Source organism: Varanus komodoensis, unplaced genomic scaffold (genome assembly GCF_004798865.1).
Source record: "Varanus komodoensis strain SLA01 unplaced genomic scaffold, ASM479886v1 scaffold6_2, whole genome shotgun sequence".
Taxonomy (NCBI): Eukaryota; Metazoa; Chordata; class Lepidosauria; order Squamata; family Varanidae; genus Varanus; species Varanus komodoensis.
The window spans coordinates 10,554,731-10,570,024 of NW_025336346.1; the positions used below are offsets into that span (position 1 = coordinate 10,554,731).

General features: G+C 42.2%; 1 protein-coding gene across 1 annotated transcript in view; it reads left to right on the forward strand.

Annotated features, from left to right (window-relative positions):
* Nucleotides 1-15,294, forward strand: part of SYN2 (synapsin II) — a 198,988-nt gene that overhangs the window by 150,559 nt on the left and 33,135 nt on the right. The window contains exons 6-7 of the mRNA XM_044451365.1: nucleotides 4,099-4,161; nucleotides 11,970-12,112. Coding sequence (XP_044307300.1) covers nucleotides 4,099-4,161; nucleotides 11,970-12,112 — 206 coding nt within the window. The remainder of the gene's footprint in view (nucleotides 1-4,098; nucleotides 4,162-11,969; nucleotides 12,113-15,294) is intronic.

Genomic DNA, 15,294 nt, shown 5'->3' on the forward strand with positions numbered 1-15,294 from the left:
AATGATAAGTTACCTGGTGATAATAAATGGAAGAAAGATTTGATAAGTGAAAATAATTTTGAACGTATTTAGAGACTGTTTATTGAATATGTTTTAATACAAGGAAAAGGGTGTGAACCACCATAAGAATCAGTGCAGTTCTGGAAGGGAAGTGGGAGTGGGACAACCTGAATAAATAAATGATCTTATATTAAGTAGCATGATTTGTTGGTCCTGGTGGAGGTAGCACTGTTATTATTGTATTGCTTAATTACGTTGATTGGTTTTGTTTGTTTGTTTAAAGCTTTTATATACCATCCTTCACTAAGTCCCAGGGTGGTGAATTATGTTTATTACTATTATATTAATTGTATTGTTTATGTTTGTTCAATTAATAAAATTCTAGATAAATAAATGTCTTATGAAAAATAAAAAATACAAAAACAAAATTGCCATAAGGGAATATCTCTTAATATGTAAATTCATTCTATTTGGTATTTTGCAGCTTTCCTTGAGTACACAAGCCCACTAGAAAAAGCACAAAAGTAATTTATACTAATTCAATATGCGTTAATGATGATGACTTTATGCAATGTGAATTATAGGTTGGGACGCACACTTTATCTGCAGATGCATAAAATGAAAGTTTACAGCCATGAAAATGATGAAAATGCAATTAAGTAGAAATAGAGACATACACAAATCTGCTGAGGATATCAGGTTATTCAGAAAAAAAGATGCAAATGAATGAATAAGCTTATTTAATGCTAACTGTTATATTTGAAGATAATGTAGCCCAACAAATCAGTCACTTGACAGGATATAAAGAATGAGAAAAGGTCATTTCAAGGTTTGTTTTTTGGTAATTTTGAACAAGTCACTTGCAGTTTTTCCTCATGAATGGTAAATCAGAGATAACTGTTGTGAGTGACGACTCACAGTATAAACGACCCACACTTTCGCAAGCAATAAAACTAAAGTCTTTTATTGCTACTTATCTACAATATTTACAACGCTACAGATAAGCTCTACTGCAATGGTCTTTACAAGGCAGTTGCTAACTCCTTAGTGAGTCCCTCAGGGAACCCACGTGGGACTAGCTTTCTTCCTCCCGCCTTGCCCCCCTGAGGCGGGACAAAGCTTCCTTCTGCTCCAATCGGCGTAGAGAACGTCTAAGGGTCGCGCGGGACAAATCTGCCCCGCCTCTTGTGTCTCCTGTGTCATGTCCAGGAGGTTCAGCGTCAGGAGGAAGGGGGGCAGCCTGCCCAAGCTCTCCATGAGCAGAACTTACAGTGCCTTTTCCCTCGGGGCCCTCGTGGTCGGACAGAGGCTTGGCTGTTTGCCCAATGGGTAAAGGGTCAGGGTGAGGGATGGCTATCTGTTCAGCTATTCCCAAGCCAGGTTGTGGAAGGGACATTTGGCCACAGGGTCTCAGGTATAAATCCTCCTGTTCTGATGTCTGATTCTCTCTTTGGGTGCTTGACCTTTCCCTGTGAGGTGCCGCCTCTGTCGGGGCGTCAGGCACGACAATAACTGTGCAAACTTTGTGAATTGGTGGGAGTTTGGATCTAAGCACCAGGCCAGTGTAGTTTGCATTATAGGTATCACTGCCAGTGATGACTGCCCTTCATGGCTGATTTCTGTTCACAATTGAAGATTTGTTTGGATCTTCTATTGCCAAGACTTGTCAAGACATCGCTGGTGGATTCATTCTGGGTCATATAAGAATTACCAGCCTCAATATCAAAATTTGTGTCATTCCAGAAGTCATTAAAATAGAGTTAGAAATATGTTATCAATTCAGGAAATTAATATTCATTTTATGGCATTCTTATTTAAGAGTCTGTAACTTATGTGGCTTCAAGTACTTTCAAATGCATCTGTTCAACTGTTAATGAAAACAGCTGGAATGTAATGTCCAGCTTTTTCAATAGATTGTGTGACAGTCCTGAAACCTCTTGAGACCAATATAGATTAGATTTCACATGTCTGGCCTAGTTCACAGGAGGAATTAGGAATTAGGCCCACTTTGCATACTCTTAGAATTTAGTATCCTTACAAAAATATTCTTCTCATGCATTTAATGCCATAGTGCAATAATGAGGTTGAAATACGTACTTAGTATTTAATTGGGCCTCTGGTGGCTGTGCATGTCAAACTCAGGTTTGCATATGTTATCAGATTTTAGATCGTATATGCTAAAATAAATTGAAAAGGTATCTTCTGTTGCAAATTCAACTTCCCTGTATTCTATCTTTTCCTGTCCAATCACTATATTGACATTTGATTACATGTCTCACTATGTAATAGCTCCTGATTGTGGATAGATGGACAATCTAAATTGTTGTATTTCTGAATCACAGTGTTGTGCAATCAGGGTTTCAAGTTCCAGAGAAATCCAAAAGTGTAGAGATCTTCACATATTCATGCATTTGCACCCACCACACCAAGAAAAAATGTACTTACTCAAAAGGCTATACAGGGACAGTGTAGGGTAAGCAGGAAGAATAGCATTTATGACTACAGTCCTGCCCAGCCCTGCACTTACTCCCTCATGCCCATTAAGCATCAGCTTAGCAGGGAGGGTTTGGTATGGACTCTTCTGACTGATAGAGAGCAGGTAAAGGAAAAACTGGGATAGGAATGTACAGACCTTGCTAAATCCATTTTGCAGATTGCAGGTACCTTCTATTTCATTGTCAGCTTGTTTATTGAATCAGTTTTTGTGCAAATACCTTTGCACACAATTGCACACATTCACATTTCTGGAAAAATGCAAAATATGCATTTTCATACCTTAGTCTATGGAGGGAAGTACACACTTCTGTTTTTTTAGAAAATTCTTTTCTATACCTAAATGTGTGTACAATCGTGGAAAGTAAAAAAGGGAAAAAGATCCATGGAATATGGCTGACTTGGAAAACTTGGTCTGCTGCTGAAGCCATGGGTCAAATTCATAGAAATCAGAACTTATTTGAGGACTTCTTCTAACATCCCAATTATGTGATGCTGCTGCAGCTGTTTACTGAGATAGACACATTCATGGGAGTTTCGGATCAGCTCTGCAGCCACTGCTTCAGCGCGCGCGCGTGTGTGCGCGTGTGCACACACACACACACACACACACACACACGGTGCAGGGGGTGCAAAAGTAGGTATACAGTTACAAGAGTTATGCAGAGTTCCTCGCCCCACCAGACTACAGGAATGTGTGAATGCTGAAGGCCGGCAATTTGAGCACTTAAGAGATTCTACTTAATTGCAATTTGTATGTCATCTTTATTGTGACTTAATAAAGCTATTGTTTTTTCATAATAAAAACTGTATACCTACTTTTGCACTCCTGTGTGCATGTGTGTATGTATGAGAGGGAGTACCTGGAGGGAAGAAGACCACGGCACATCTTTTGGCTAGCACCCAGAAAATGCTGGAGCTGAATCCTGATTAAACATGTTACCTTTCAGGATTTACCAATGGAAAGGCACACTGCACTTGTCTCAGATAAATAACACATTCCATCCCTAAAATGTTGTTGTTGTTATTCATTTATTCAACTTCTGTACCTTCCTGTAGTAGAAGCTTTCTGGGCCGTTTTCAACAATCCATTAAAAATCCAACAGGGAATGGCTTTGGCCTTTCTTGCATATTGTGCCTTTTGGCAAACCAAGGGAATGTGACTTAAGGAAAGAACTTTTAAGATCCTGAAGTCCTGCTGCCAGAGTTTTAGGACTAGGTTATTTCATCTTATGGATAAAAGTGATTTTGCAGCAGGGATTTGTAAGTAGAAAGTGATATAGGATTGGCTACTGTTTTATAAAACTTATGGAGAAACATCTGAATTTCATGCTGTTCTATCAAAGCAGTGGGAAAAATCCTGCACGGAAATTATAGCCCTTGTGTTACATAAAATAAATGGCAGGACTGAGAGCAGTGTACCAGAGTAATGAGGATGGCCTGCCAATACCAATTTGCCACATACAGTCATTTAAGGCAAGCTGAACTCCAACTGACAAGCTTTCTAATGAACCCGTTCAACCTACAGAGAAGTATGATCCTGATAATGAAATGTTCATTGCTTAAGCAACCATTTTAAATCTAGTTTTTCTTTCTTGTCCTCAGCTGACATTGCCAACATTTCCTGTTGTGGTGAAGATTGGACACGCTCATTCGGGCATGGGAAAGGTGCAGGTGCTATTTATCTCTTGGGGGGAAATAAGGGGAGCTGCCTTTTAGAAGTTGGTTATGCAGATATTGCAGGCTTCATGGAAGCGGTTGAAACCTCAGGCAATAATTATGGAAATCCATATTGAGGCATATGCTCAGGAACTCATCACTGTGTACTTGCTTAATTTTCGGCATACGCGGAAGTACCCTGAGCAAAGGTGTATAATCTTCCTGTGAACATCAATGCTTTCGAAATACAAAGACACTTCAAAGACTTGGAAACTGTTCATATGAATAAAAATTGGCAAATAAGGCCAGAAATACTGTACACCCATGCTATTCTTATTTTACCATTCCCCGTTTATGATTCTATCATGAATTAGGCCTTATCATGACTAGTGATAGGCAAGGTTTCCATAGATCAAAGCTGTTTCCCAAAAAGACAGGCAATAGCTTGGCTCATTACCAAGCTAATACGAATTGACAGAGAATGGCCTACGCCCTCCCAACCACGGGTCTTTAACCCTGATCCCCAAGACTTCCTAGTTCTTTCCCCCTTTAACTGCAACTACTACTGGGAAGTCCAGCAGGGACAGAATCTGCAGGGAGAGGGAAAGCCGTGGCAGAAGGACACCTACATAGTCCCTGGGAAATGTGATTTTCCTTGGAAAAGCTACTTATTCCGAGGCTTTGGCAGCAACAGGCACCAAAGAGCAGAAGGAATTACAGATTTTCCTTACCTTGTAGCTGCTTGCTGCTGCTGGCTGTGCCACCCAGTTAAGAGGGGTTTAAAGGGAACAAGAAAGGAGGAACAGTTGATCACCGAAACTGGGAGGTGTGGGAATTCTTTTTTGGTTAGGTAGGAAGGTAGAAATCCTCACTCAGATTTTAATAAGAGTTGAGGAATAATTTTTGTTTGTTCTTTGAGATGAGCCGTATGAGCCCCCAATGTCACACTCAAGCCTCTCACTACATTGTAATAGCCTTACGCACACTTTAACTGCTCACTGCCATAGTTTTGCATCTTACATTCAACATAACATCTACTCAGCATTTTCCATTCTAAAGGTACCAACTTCTGCCAACAAAAATTGGCATGTAGCCCAGGCTGAAATAGTTATTGTTGGAGTGGGAGTGTCAAAAGTTTCAATGGATCTTTACTAACATCTGTTCATTCTGTTCAAGAGGAGTTACATGGTTTAGAGGAAACCAAGCTCTCTCATCTTATAATTGGACTAAAATATACTATGATCATCTGACCTAATGAGTGATACTAATTGAACATTTCTCTAACCTAACTTGTTAACATTTGGAGAAGAACAGGTGTTATACATGCTTTATTCAGTGTTTATTTCTCTGCCAAACATTTTGCGCAAAAGATTTTGCAATCTGATCTCCCATATGTTGAAATTTACTAAAGCCTCTAATAAAAGGCGTTATTGTATTCCATTGGTAAAGGGAAAGTAAGATGACAGCTATGTTGTCAAGAATTGTTAAATATGCTGAAGATGCCATAATGCTCTAAATCAATCTGCAATCATTACACCATTCTTCAGAATTCTTTATTTCTTTTTAATTATATCTGAACTGTAAATGTTGCCTATTATCCTACACACCACCACTGATGTTTGCTGATAGAGAGGCACTAGTTTTTGATGGGATGCTTGAATTGTCTTCAGAATATTTAATTTTCATTTGATGCGTACTGTTTTATACATACAGATGCTTCTGGATCAATCTTACAAGAAATTATTTACGTAGAGGCATTGCTAAAAATTAGGAATCCTCAGGGATGGTCAGTAAATCACTGTCAGTTAGTTGATTTCATGGTTTATTGAAGTGTGGTGTGTCTCATGTAAAGGTACCAAGATTTTTAGGCTGGAGTACATGAGACAGCAAGTTACACAGGCCTATCTTTTAATTTATTCAAGTGTGTGTGTGGTGAGGTGTTTTTTCTTTTCCTTCCCTGGAAGATTTGCAGTACTGGAATGAGGAAGAATGCAGTCTTTTACTTCCCTATTCCAAGCCCCCTCCCAAATATCTTCTGTGGTGGGCTGGGAGACCCTCCATAAGAATTAGGGAAAAGTGCTGGAAACTGCAGGGGGGTGGCAAAGGTCATTTCCCCACTTCCTTTCTGTCAGCAGGAGGATTCTGAGCAGTTCTCTGCAGGGGAAATGATTCTACTTCAGGAAAAGAAGTTTGCTTGAACCTAATGAATTTCAAGACCATTTATATTTTCAGGCTATTTTAAATGATTACATGTTGTAACGTAATAGCCTGAACACAGGGAAGAGGGGCTTTTTAAATGGTACACTCATTACAGGTAAACAATGTGCAGTCAGGTTATTCCTGCTACTATCAGAACATTTATTTAGAACTGTTCAGGAAGTATGAAAATTAGTTGTACTAAAAGGTTTACTTGCTTTTTTACAACCTTCAAGCATATCCTCTTTCCTTTTGAGAGCCATTCCAGTTAGCTCATCTTACTGCTATGCAAACACATGTATCCCTAAATTAGCAGAGTAGAAGCATTTTCACTCAGAACCCAAGAGTAAAAATAAGTATTGTGTACCTTACCAAAAACAAACAAACTCCCACACAGACTCTGTTCCAACAGAGCACAAGCTTGTATAGACATAGTTAAAAAAAAAAAGTTGCTACTTAGTTGATTGGCAGAGGGTAGAGGCAGAGAGGGGAATTTTTTATTTATTACTTTTTAAGTCTCCCAATAGCTGAAACTCCCTGGGCCTTTCGCAAGAATTAAAACCACAAAATACAATATGCTAAATTACAATTTATAAATGTAAAACTACAGTATAAAATGAAAAACCAAAATAAAATTCAACACTAGTGCAAAGTTTTAAAATACACTAAAGGCAATATCTCGGTGGTAGACACTCCTTGGCAAGCCACAGCAAAATTCATTGTCTCACCTCCAACCTTAGAAGAATTCTCTGAGATTGGAGCTGGGACTTCCAATGCAGAGTGCCCACCCCCTCAGCTACCATGATTTGTTCAGCATCAGCTGCGGCTCCAAGGTTGCAAGCCCAACCTCAGAGCCTTCACTGGCAGGGGAGGGAGAATTCTAGAGGACAGGGAGGGGAGGAGTGCGGCTGTTCTAGGATATAAAATCAGCTATCTAATTCTTCTGCAGCACAAGAAGAATGCAGAGGCAATCTTCTTCTGTCCTCAATAGGATGTCTGTATTCCTCCAAATTCAGAGTGTTGCAGGCACACCCACTGGATTGTACCTTGACAGATTTAAAACAGAAAAGCAAAAATTTTAATGCCTTAGAAAACAAGGTCTATTCCTGGTGCTGAAAAGAGCATAATCTAGATACCAGGTGAGTCTGTCTGGGAAAGTCAATCCACAACCAGGGTACCACAACAGATGAGATCCTTATCTTTGTAGTCACCTGCCTCACTTCCTTTGGTGGGGGCTGCTAAAGAAGGACCACTGAAAACTATATTGTGGACTAAGCAGTATACATGGGAGGGGATGATCTTTCAGGTAACCTGTCCCCAAGCCATTAAAGTTTTGAATGGGAATCCCAGCAGTTCAAATAGGGGTGACAAATGAGCTGGCAGCTGTAAGAGAAAGTCATAAAGGATTCCTCACTTCCCCAGCCAGTGGGGTAAGATCCTGCCCAGAAAATCCCTGGTCCTAAAGCCCTGGACTAGCCTCTGGATTCAGCACACAACAAACCCAAGCTTAGAGAACAAACAAGTTTAGGGGTGGAGGTACTAAAACACATAATCTGCAAGGATAAAACCAAGGAAATGGGAGAAGGGAAGGAGACAGGGGAATTTGGACAGCAGCAACAAGACAGGTTGCAGTCAACCAAGAAACTCTGCTCCCAGACCCTCGTGGGCCAATCAGATAACAAAATAACAAACAGCTTCTATCCTAACCTATACACAGTAATTCTACCTTCTGTCAGAGGAAGATATATAGGATGCCACAGCGCTCTTAAGAAAAATAGAAACAGAGTGAGTCAGAAGGGGCTTCCCGGGCCATCTAGTCTGACCTCTGGCTCTGCTCACGATATGCCCACTATGCGCATGTCCAGCCTATCCTTGAACACCCTCACCGATGGGCCCTCAATGACCTCCCGTGGAAGCCCATTCCACACCCTCGGGGTCCTGACTGTCAGGAAGTGCTTCCTGGCACCTAAAGGGACTTTGGTTCCCTGAGCTTTGCTCCGTTGGATCACTTCCTGCCTTCCTCTGCTGGGGAGAACAGGTCTCTACCCACCTCTGTGTGACACCCCCTCACATACGTGTATGTCGCCAACATATCCCCTCTGAGTCTCCTCTTCTCCAGGCTGAAGAGACCCAGTTCCCTCAGTCTCACCCCATACCCCATCCCCTGCAAACCGGCCACCAACCTTGCGGCCCTACGCTGCACTGACTCTAACCTGGCTATATCCTTTCTGTAATGAGGGGCCCAAAACTGAGCACAATACTCCAGTTGCAGGCACACCAGAGTCGTGTAGAGTGGTAGTAATACCTCTCTTGATCTAGAAGCCACACTTCTGGCTATGCAACCAAGGGTGGCGTTCGCCCTCTTGACCACCGCATCACACTGCTGACTCATGTTTAGCCTGCAGTCAACCAGTACCCCGAGGTCCCTTTCACAAGTGCTGCTCTCCAGCCACTTGTCACCTAACCTGTACTTATGACACCTATTCCTATGCGCCAAGTGCAAGACCTTGCACTTATCCACATTGAACGCCATCCTGTTGTCTCCTGCCCACTTCCATAGTCTGTCCAGATCCTTTTGGATCTGGAGTACCTGCTCCTCAGTTGTGGCCACTGCTCCAGTTTTAGTACCATCTGCAAATTTGACCAGCAGACTGTTCACCCCTTCTTCCATGTCATTTATGAAAAGATTAAACAGGATAGGCCCTAGGACAGAGCCCTGTTTAATCCATCCACCCCTCCTCAACTCGCTTACCTTCCAGTAACCTATCCCAGGAGACTTTTCCAAGTTCGGCCTTCAGTTGGCCAAAGTTGGCCCTCTTGAAGTCCCAGCTTCTAGTGCTCGACCTGCTGCATGTCCCCAGTCCCCTGACCTCAGAGCACAGAATGGAGTGATCACTCGCATCCAGAGCTCCCCTAATCTGTACTTCATCTATCAGCTCCTCTCTATTGGTTAAGACCAAGTCAAGGATGTTTCTCCCCCTCATCACCTCTTGGACCCTCTGTGTGAAAAACCCTCCCTCTATAGCCTCTAGGAAGCGATGTTACCTGGCTGTCACCACTGAGTGAGTCTCCCAACTAATATCCGGGAGATTGAAATCTCCCATAATTACTGTGTCTCTCCCTCGAGATATCCTTAGAATCTGGTCTGTCAAGCAAGGAGAATCGGCAGCTGTGAGAACACGGCAGTCCCAAAAGAAGAACAAAAGGCTGCTCTGTTCTTTGCGCTTTATTCCTGCTCCCAAGCCTAGGTCAGCTGATCTGTGGGGTGTTGGCCCATCTCTCTTTCCCTGGGGCCAGCCATTTACTCCAGGTGCCAGTCATTAGCCCATCATCCGCATTATCTCCAGTGTCCTTGAGCCCCTAATTCTGATAGTTCTTACCCCCTTAGCACACAGGGAGGAGGATGTTTCCCAGAGGACTAGGGTGCCAGATTCCCACTAGGCTGGCACCTGGTATTTCTAGCATTTTATTAGTTTCTGGATTAATCCTTCCCCGGCCTTCTGGAACCTCAAGAGCTGGTTCACATTACAGCAGCCTGTACAGATGGAAAAGTACAGACATTGACCAATCTCTGTTAACAGTCTTGCTGCTCTATTTTCAAACCAGCTCAATTTCCCAGACTGTTTTCAAAGGCAGCCCCACGTTACATAAACTGCCATAATCCAGATGAGAGGTTACCAGAGCATGGATAACTACAGAAAAGCTGTATCTATCCAGATCAGGTATATTAGTCTAGGCTGAGAAAATGCATTTCATGTCACAGAGGCTACTTGTGCCTCCAGTGACAATGCTGGATCCAAGAACACCCCCACCCACCGCCAGGTTGTGAAGCTGATCCTTTGAGGACAGTGCAGCCCCCTCCAGAATAGGGTGAACATCACTGAGCTGGGCCAATAAAAGATTCAGTAACAGTCCTACCTGGATGGAATCTCAGATTATTGGCTCTCAGTAAGTCCATTACAATGCCCAGGCACTGATTCAGAACAGCCTCTACCTCACCTGCATTTGGTTGAAAGGAAAGATGACACATTGATGACATCTCAGCCCTCACCTCTGAATAAGCTTCCCCAGAGGTTTCATAAGTTCCTGAGGCACAGAGCAATAATCCCCCAGCACTACCTTAAAGAACTGGCCATCCCAAGTAGGAGTAAAATCACTGTAACCTGCTGCTTCCAGCTTCCAACCCGGATAACCTATCTAGAAGGGTACCTCCATTATGGTATCAAAAGTCACTGAGAAGTACAGGAAACTGCATTTCCCCTGCATTCCCTTGGCAAAGGTCATCCCACAAGCCTACCAAGGCAGTAACTGGCAACTGGAAGCCCAACTGAAATGGTTCTACGTAGTAAGTTTCAATCAAGAGTTCTTGAAGTGGAACCTTTACCACCTTGCCAAGGTTGCTGACATCATCGCAGTCCAGGTTAGGTATTTTCAGGAATGGCCTAATTACCACCTCTTTTAAGGTAGCTGGTACCACCTACTCTTTCAAGGTGGAATTTACAACTTTTTGGAGCCAGTTGGACATTTTTTCCCTATTAGACCGAATAAGCCACAAAAGGCAAGGGTCAAGCATGTTAGTCTGATGTGGTTGACCAGACTGTTGTCAGCAACTTTAACTCATCCAATGAAACTGAACCAGATGGTGCTCTGGGCACCTCTGCTCATGGAGCTGTATTAACTGTGGTATTCTGTTCATGGTGGATTTGAGCAGCATAATCTTCCAAATGGTGTCCAAATTCATGACAGGGTGCCACCAAAGTTTCCAGTACCTTTTCTTTCACCCAGATTCTAGCAGCCTGTGAACCACTCAGAAAAGCACCACTGGATGACACTGAGAAGAGAAAGTAATGGTCAAAAAGAACTCTCTTTTTGTTACCACCACCACCACCACTGTATCCGGCCAAACTTGGCATGAGTTTTCTTCCACCTGCATCTTCCTTCTTGCCTCATTGCTGCCATCTCAGAAAGGATCTGGGTGGGAGACGCGCAATGTGGCCGAGTTGCCTCTTGATTCCACAGGATGACCTGGGCTTCAACAGGAACACCAGCCATACCAGCAGTAATATTCCTCAGAGTTCTCTGGACTCTACTGGAATCCATGACACCTCCATGGGTGATCAAATTTAATAACTCCCCCACCCTTGCAGAGAGAAAAGCTTGCTAAAAGTCTGCACTTCAGCTGGGGATAGGTTGGTGGAAGTGTTTCCACTTGCAGGGCCAGCAACTGGATTGGAGTGATTGTGTTCACATTTGCCATAAATGTTCGGTTATCAGAATCCGTTAACCCTGTAAACAGGTGTATTCCAGGAATCCACCTGAATCTGAGTCCACACATTGTCTGAACATAATGCAGGACTGGAAGCAACCAAGGCAGGAGTGGAGTGGGGGGAGATTTTAGCCACATTTTGATGGGGTGCTTTCATTTTGTACTTTAAGCCATTTGTATTTCAGACTTTCAAGCATAAACAACAGGGCAGTATAGAAAATAAAAATACTGTAATTTTGCAATGCATGTGCCAGAAGTGGCATTTTCCTTATAACACAAATCTAACTGTTCTTACTTTCTTTTCTTTCCCTTTCTTTTTGTCTCCCCATGCTAAATACATGCGGATTGATAACAGGTCAAAGTAGACAACCATTATGATTTTCAGGATATAGCCAGTGTGGTCGCACTCACTCAGACCTACGCCACCACTGAACCCTACATAGACTCTAAATATGACATCAGGATCCAGAAAATAGGCAACAACTACAAAGCATACATGTGAGCACAGATTCTCTTTTTTCATCTTTCATCGTCAGCTATAAGCAGGTTACCACCAGACTTTACTAGCCTTGCATGAAAATTCCATATTATCCCAATTTGTGGAAAGGAAGATAATCTTCAGTGCTTCAGCAGGACTGTCAATCCACAAGTCAAATAATGGGGATTCTAAGAAGGATCTTAACCTATTCAGTAAAATGAGTTGAATAATTCATATTTTTCAGCTATGTGCATTAGAATAAAGCGGGAACATTAAATCATTCATGAACATAAAAACAAAGAACAATTCTGCACAAAATGGAAGAAGGCGATATTGCACTGGAAATACATAAAATTATTTTCAGTCTTTTAGATCAGCTGTAAAAGGATGAAGAGGTAAAGAACCAACTCTTTCCAGATTTTTAAAGACTTCTCTGGCTGGTCGGCTGCAAACGATTCTTCTGTGCTGTAGGCAGAGTAGCCAATGCTTATTTCAGAGCTGGTTTTACCAGTTTAAACTGGTAAAACTTGTTAGCTTCTGCAGCACTGCCCGCTTATACTTATGCCCTTCATGAATGGGATGTTCACACCATTATCATACTACCAAATGGAGTAATTCTTGAATTATGGAGGGGAGAGATTTTGGAAGGAAGTTAATGAATCAAGCTTTTCCCCTGACTCCACCCATTTTTAGGCAGGTTAGGGCTTGTCTGTAGCCTTCTGCAAAGAAGACCTTTGGCCTTGATGTAACTTGAACATGAAGTCTGAAGTGTTTGGTTGCCTAATCTGTTGTCTTATGTAAGACCACTGGTTCCCCACAGCGAGAAACACAAGGAAGAACAAAAGGCCAAAAGTATCTACCCAAAAGGAAGATCTTATGATTACCAGATGTCTCCCGTTGTCCTTTGGCAGTCTTTTTCACAATTACCTGATTGAACATGTACAATACGTAAACTACTTGACATTTGAAGAAAACTATACAGTATTACATTGGTACTGGGCCAGTACTACTGATAAAAAATATTTACAGAAATACACAGAACTCTTCCATAAGCTAATATCAAATATGTTTAACTCTCTTTGCATAATAATACATAATATTGCAAAATAAACAGCCACTAAGTGACTCAGGTTTCTGTTCCGTCCATCAGTCTTTTGTACTTTGTACAAAGCCAGTTCCAGCTTTCAAAGGAGCCTAACAATATAGTCACACCCAGCTGTCGTATTAGAAACGTAATTATTATTTTCTAGATTATTTAGGAAGCATTTCCTGCCCTTTGGGCACCACCTACTAAGCACTGGGGCCCAATTAAGGTCCTCAAGTGATGTCAAGCAAGTGAATTTACTTACGTGGTGACAGAGGTAAGCCTGCCCTTGTTTATTTATTTATCCATTTGTTCGTTCATTTGTTTCATTTCATTTTTATGCTGTCCAATAGCTGAAGCTTTCTGGGCAGTTAACAAAGTTAAAAACACACAACTAAAAAGGCATAAAACAATAAGACCAGTTGCAGCTGCAACTGAATTGGCACAGAGGTGTGGCAGGGGTTCACGGTAAAATACATTATAAAGCTAAAGTTTCAGTTAGCTGTTAAAATACTGGGGAAATAAAAAGGGTTTTACCTGATACAGAAAAGAGTAAAGAGTCGGTGTCAGGCACACCTCTTTGGAGAGCTCATTCCATAGCCAGGGTGCCTCAACCGGGAACCTCCTCCTCCTGGTAGTCATCCTCCTTCCATCATTTAGAGGGGGTCCATAGAGAAGGGTCCCTGGAGAATCCCTTCAGATCCAGGGAGCTACATATGGGCATCCCCCCCGATAGTCTGCCGCCAAGCTGTGTAGGACTTTGAATGTTAAAACTAGCACTTTGAGGACTGGCATAAAATGTTCTTGAACACCAGTCCCCACTTTGTATTTATTTTTTTTACAATTTCAGATAGAATGCAAATAGACTCAAGGCTTGTCCTAGCTATCTAAAGGACCATCTGCACCCATATATACATGCCCAGCCCTTTAGATCAGCTCAGGAGGCCCTTCTACAAGAACCACCCCTCAGGGAAATGAGAGGGGTAGCAACTGGGCAAAGGGCCTTTTCTGCTCTCTGGAACTCCCTCCCTAGAGGTATTTGCCTGGCACCATCTTTGTTTTCCTTTCAGCACCAGGCAAAGACATACCTTTTGGGGGAATTTTTTAACATTTAGCCAGAATGTGGCTTTTTAATTGCTTTCATAGATGTTTTAATTTGTTATGTTTTAATTAGTTTTAATTTGTTTTACTCTGTTAATATGTTTTATGCATTGTAAGCCACCTAGGAAAGCCTTGGCAATTATAGGAGGCCTATAAATACATGTAAATAAATAAATACTTATTTATTATTTTCAATTATACTTTCCCTAGACAAGAACTATTTAGAAGAGCCTTTGAGATCACATAAAAATGAATGATTATAGACAGGATGCAACCCTGTGCTATGCCCCATTGCCTGGAGGGCCATAGGGTTATTCAGAGTCCCAGCTCTGTAGGTTTGCAGCCTCAGAGTTGGGACTCCACATGCAGAGTCCCTGGCCTGCCCCTCTTGCAGCCAGCGTGGAAAGGACTGTGCTGCCTGCATCTCCAAGATCAGCAGTCTTGGTGTGGACTAAAGGAACATGCTGGGGAGAAGACAGCCAAGGCTGAGGGCAGTGGATTGCACCATAACCAAATGGTACTCCAGCTTCCTTCCCTCCCCCTGCGCAGCACTTTATCTAGGTGGGTGCCTGAATAAAATGCGAGTGTGAGGCATAGGGCAGCAAAGATCGCCACCGCTGCACCTTGCATTGGATGTACGTAATGTTCTGCAGAGGACACTGGATCACTTTTAGGCCCAGGATCAGCATGGAACTTCTGCCACATTTTGTATGTATTTAGATATGTTGTTCCACAGCTGTTTTTCATTCCTGTGTGTGTGTGTGTGTGTGTGTGTGTGTACACATGCATGATTTTAACACAAGTGTGGAATAATCACTTGAAGAGGTGCCACAGGAAAGATCAGCTGTTGTGTTTTTTTTATAATTTGAATGCTGCTGTTGAAGTTGCTTGTATGATAATCTTCTGTTATCTACCTGGTTGTGAGCTCAAAACTCTCATTGTGGGTGTCAGTGGTCAGATAATAGGGATATAGTACAGTAGCCTTCCTAATACCACAGATCCTGCAAATGTTTAAGG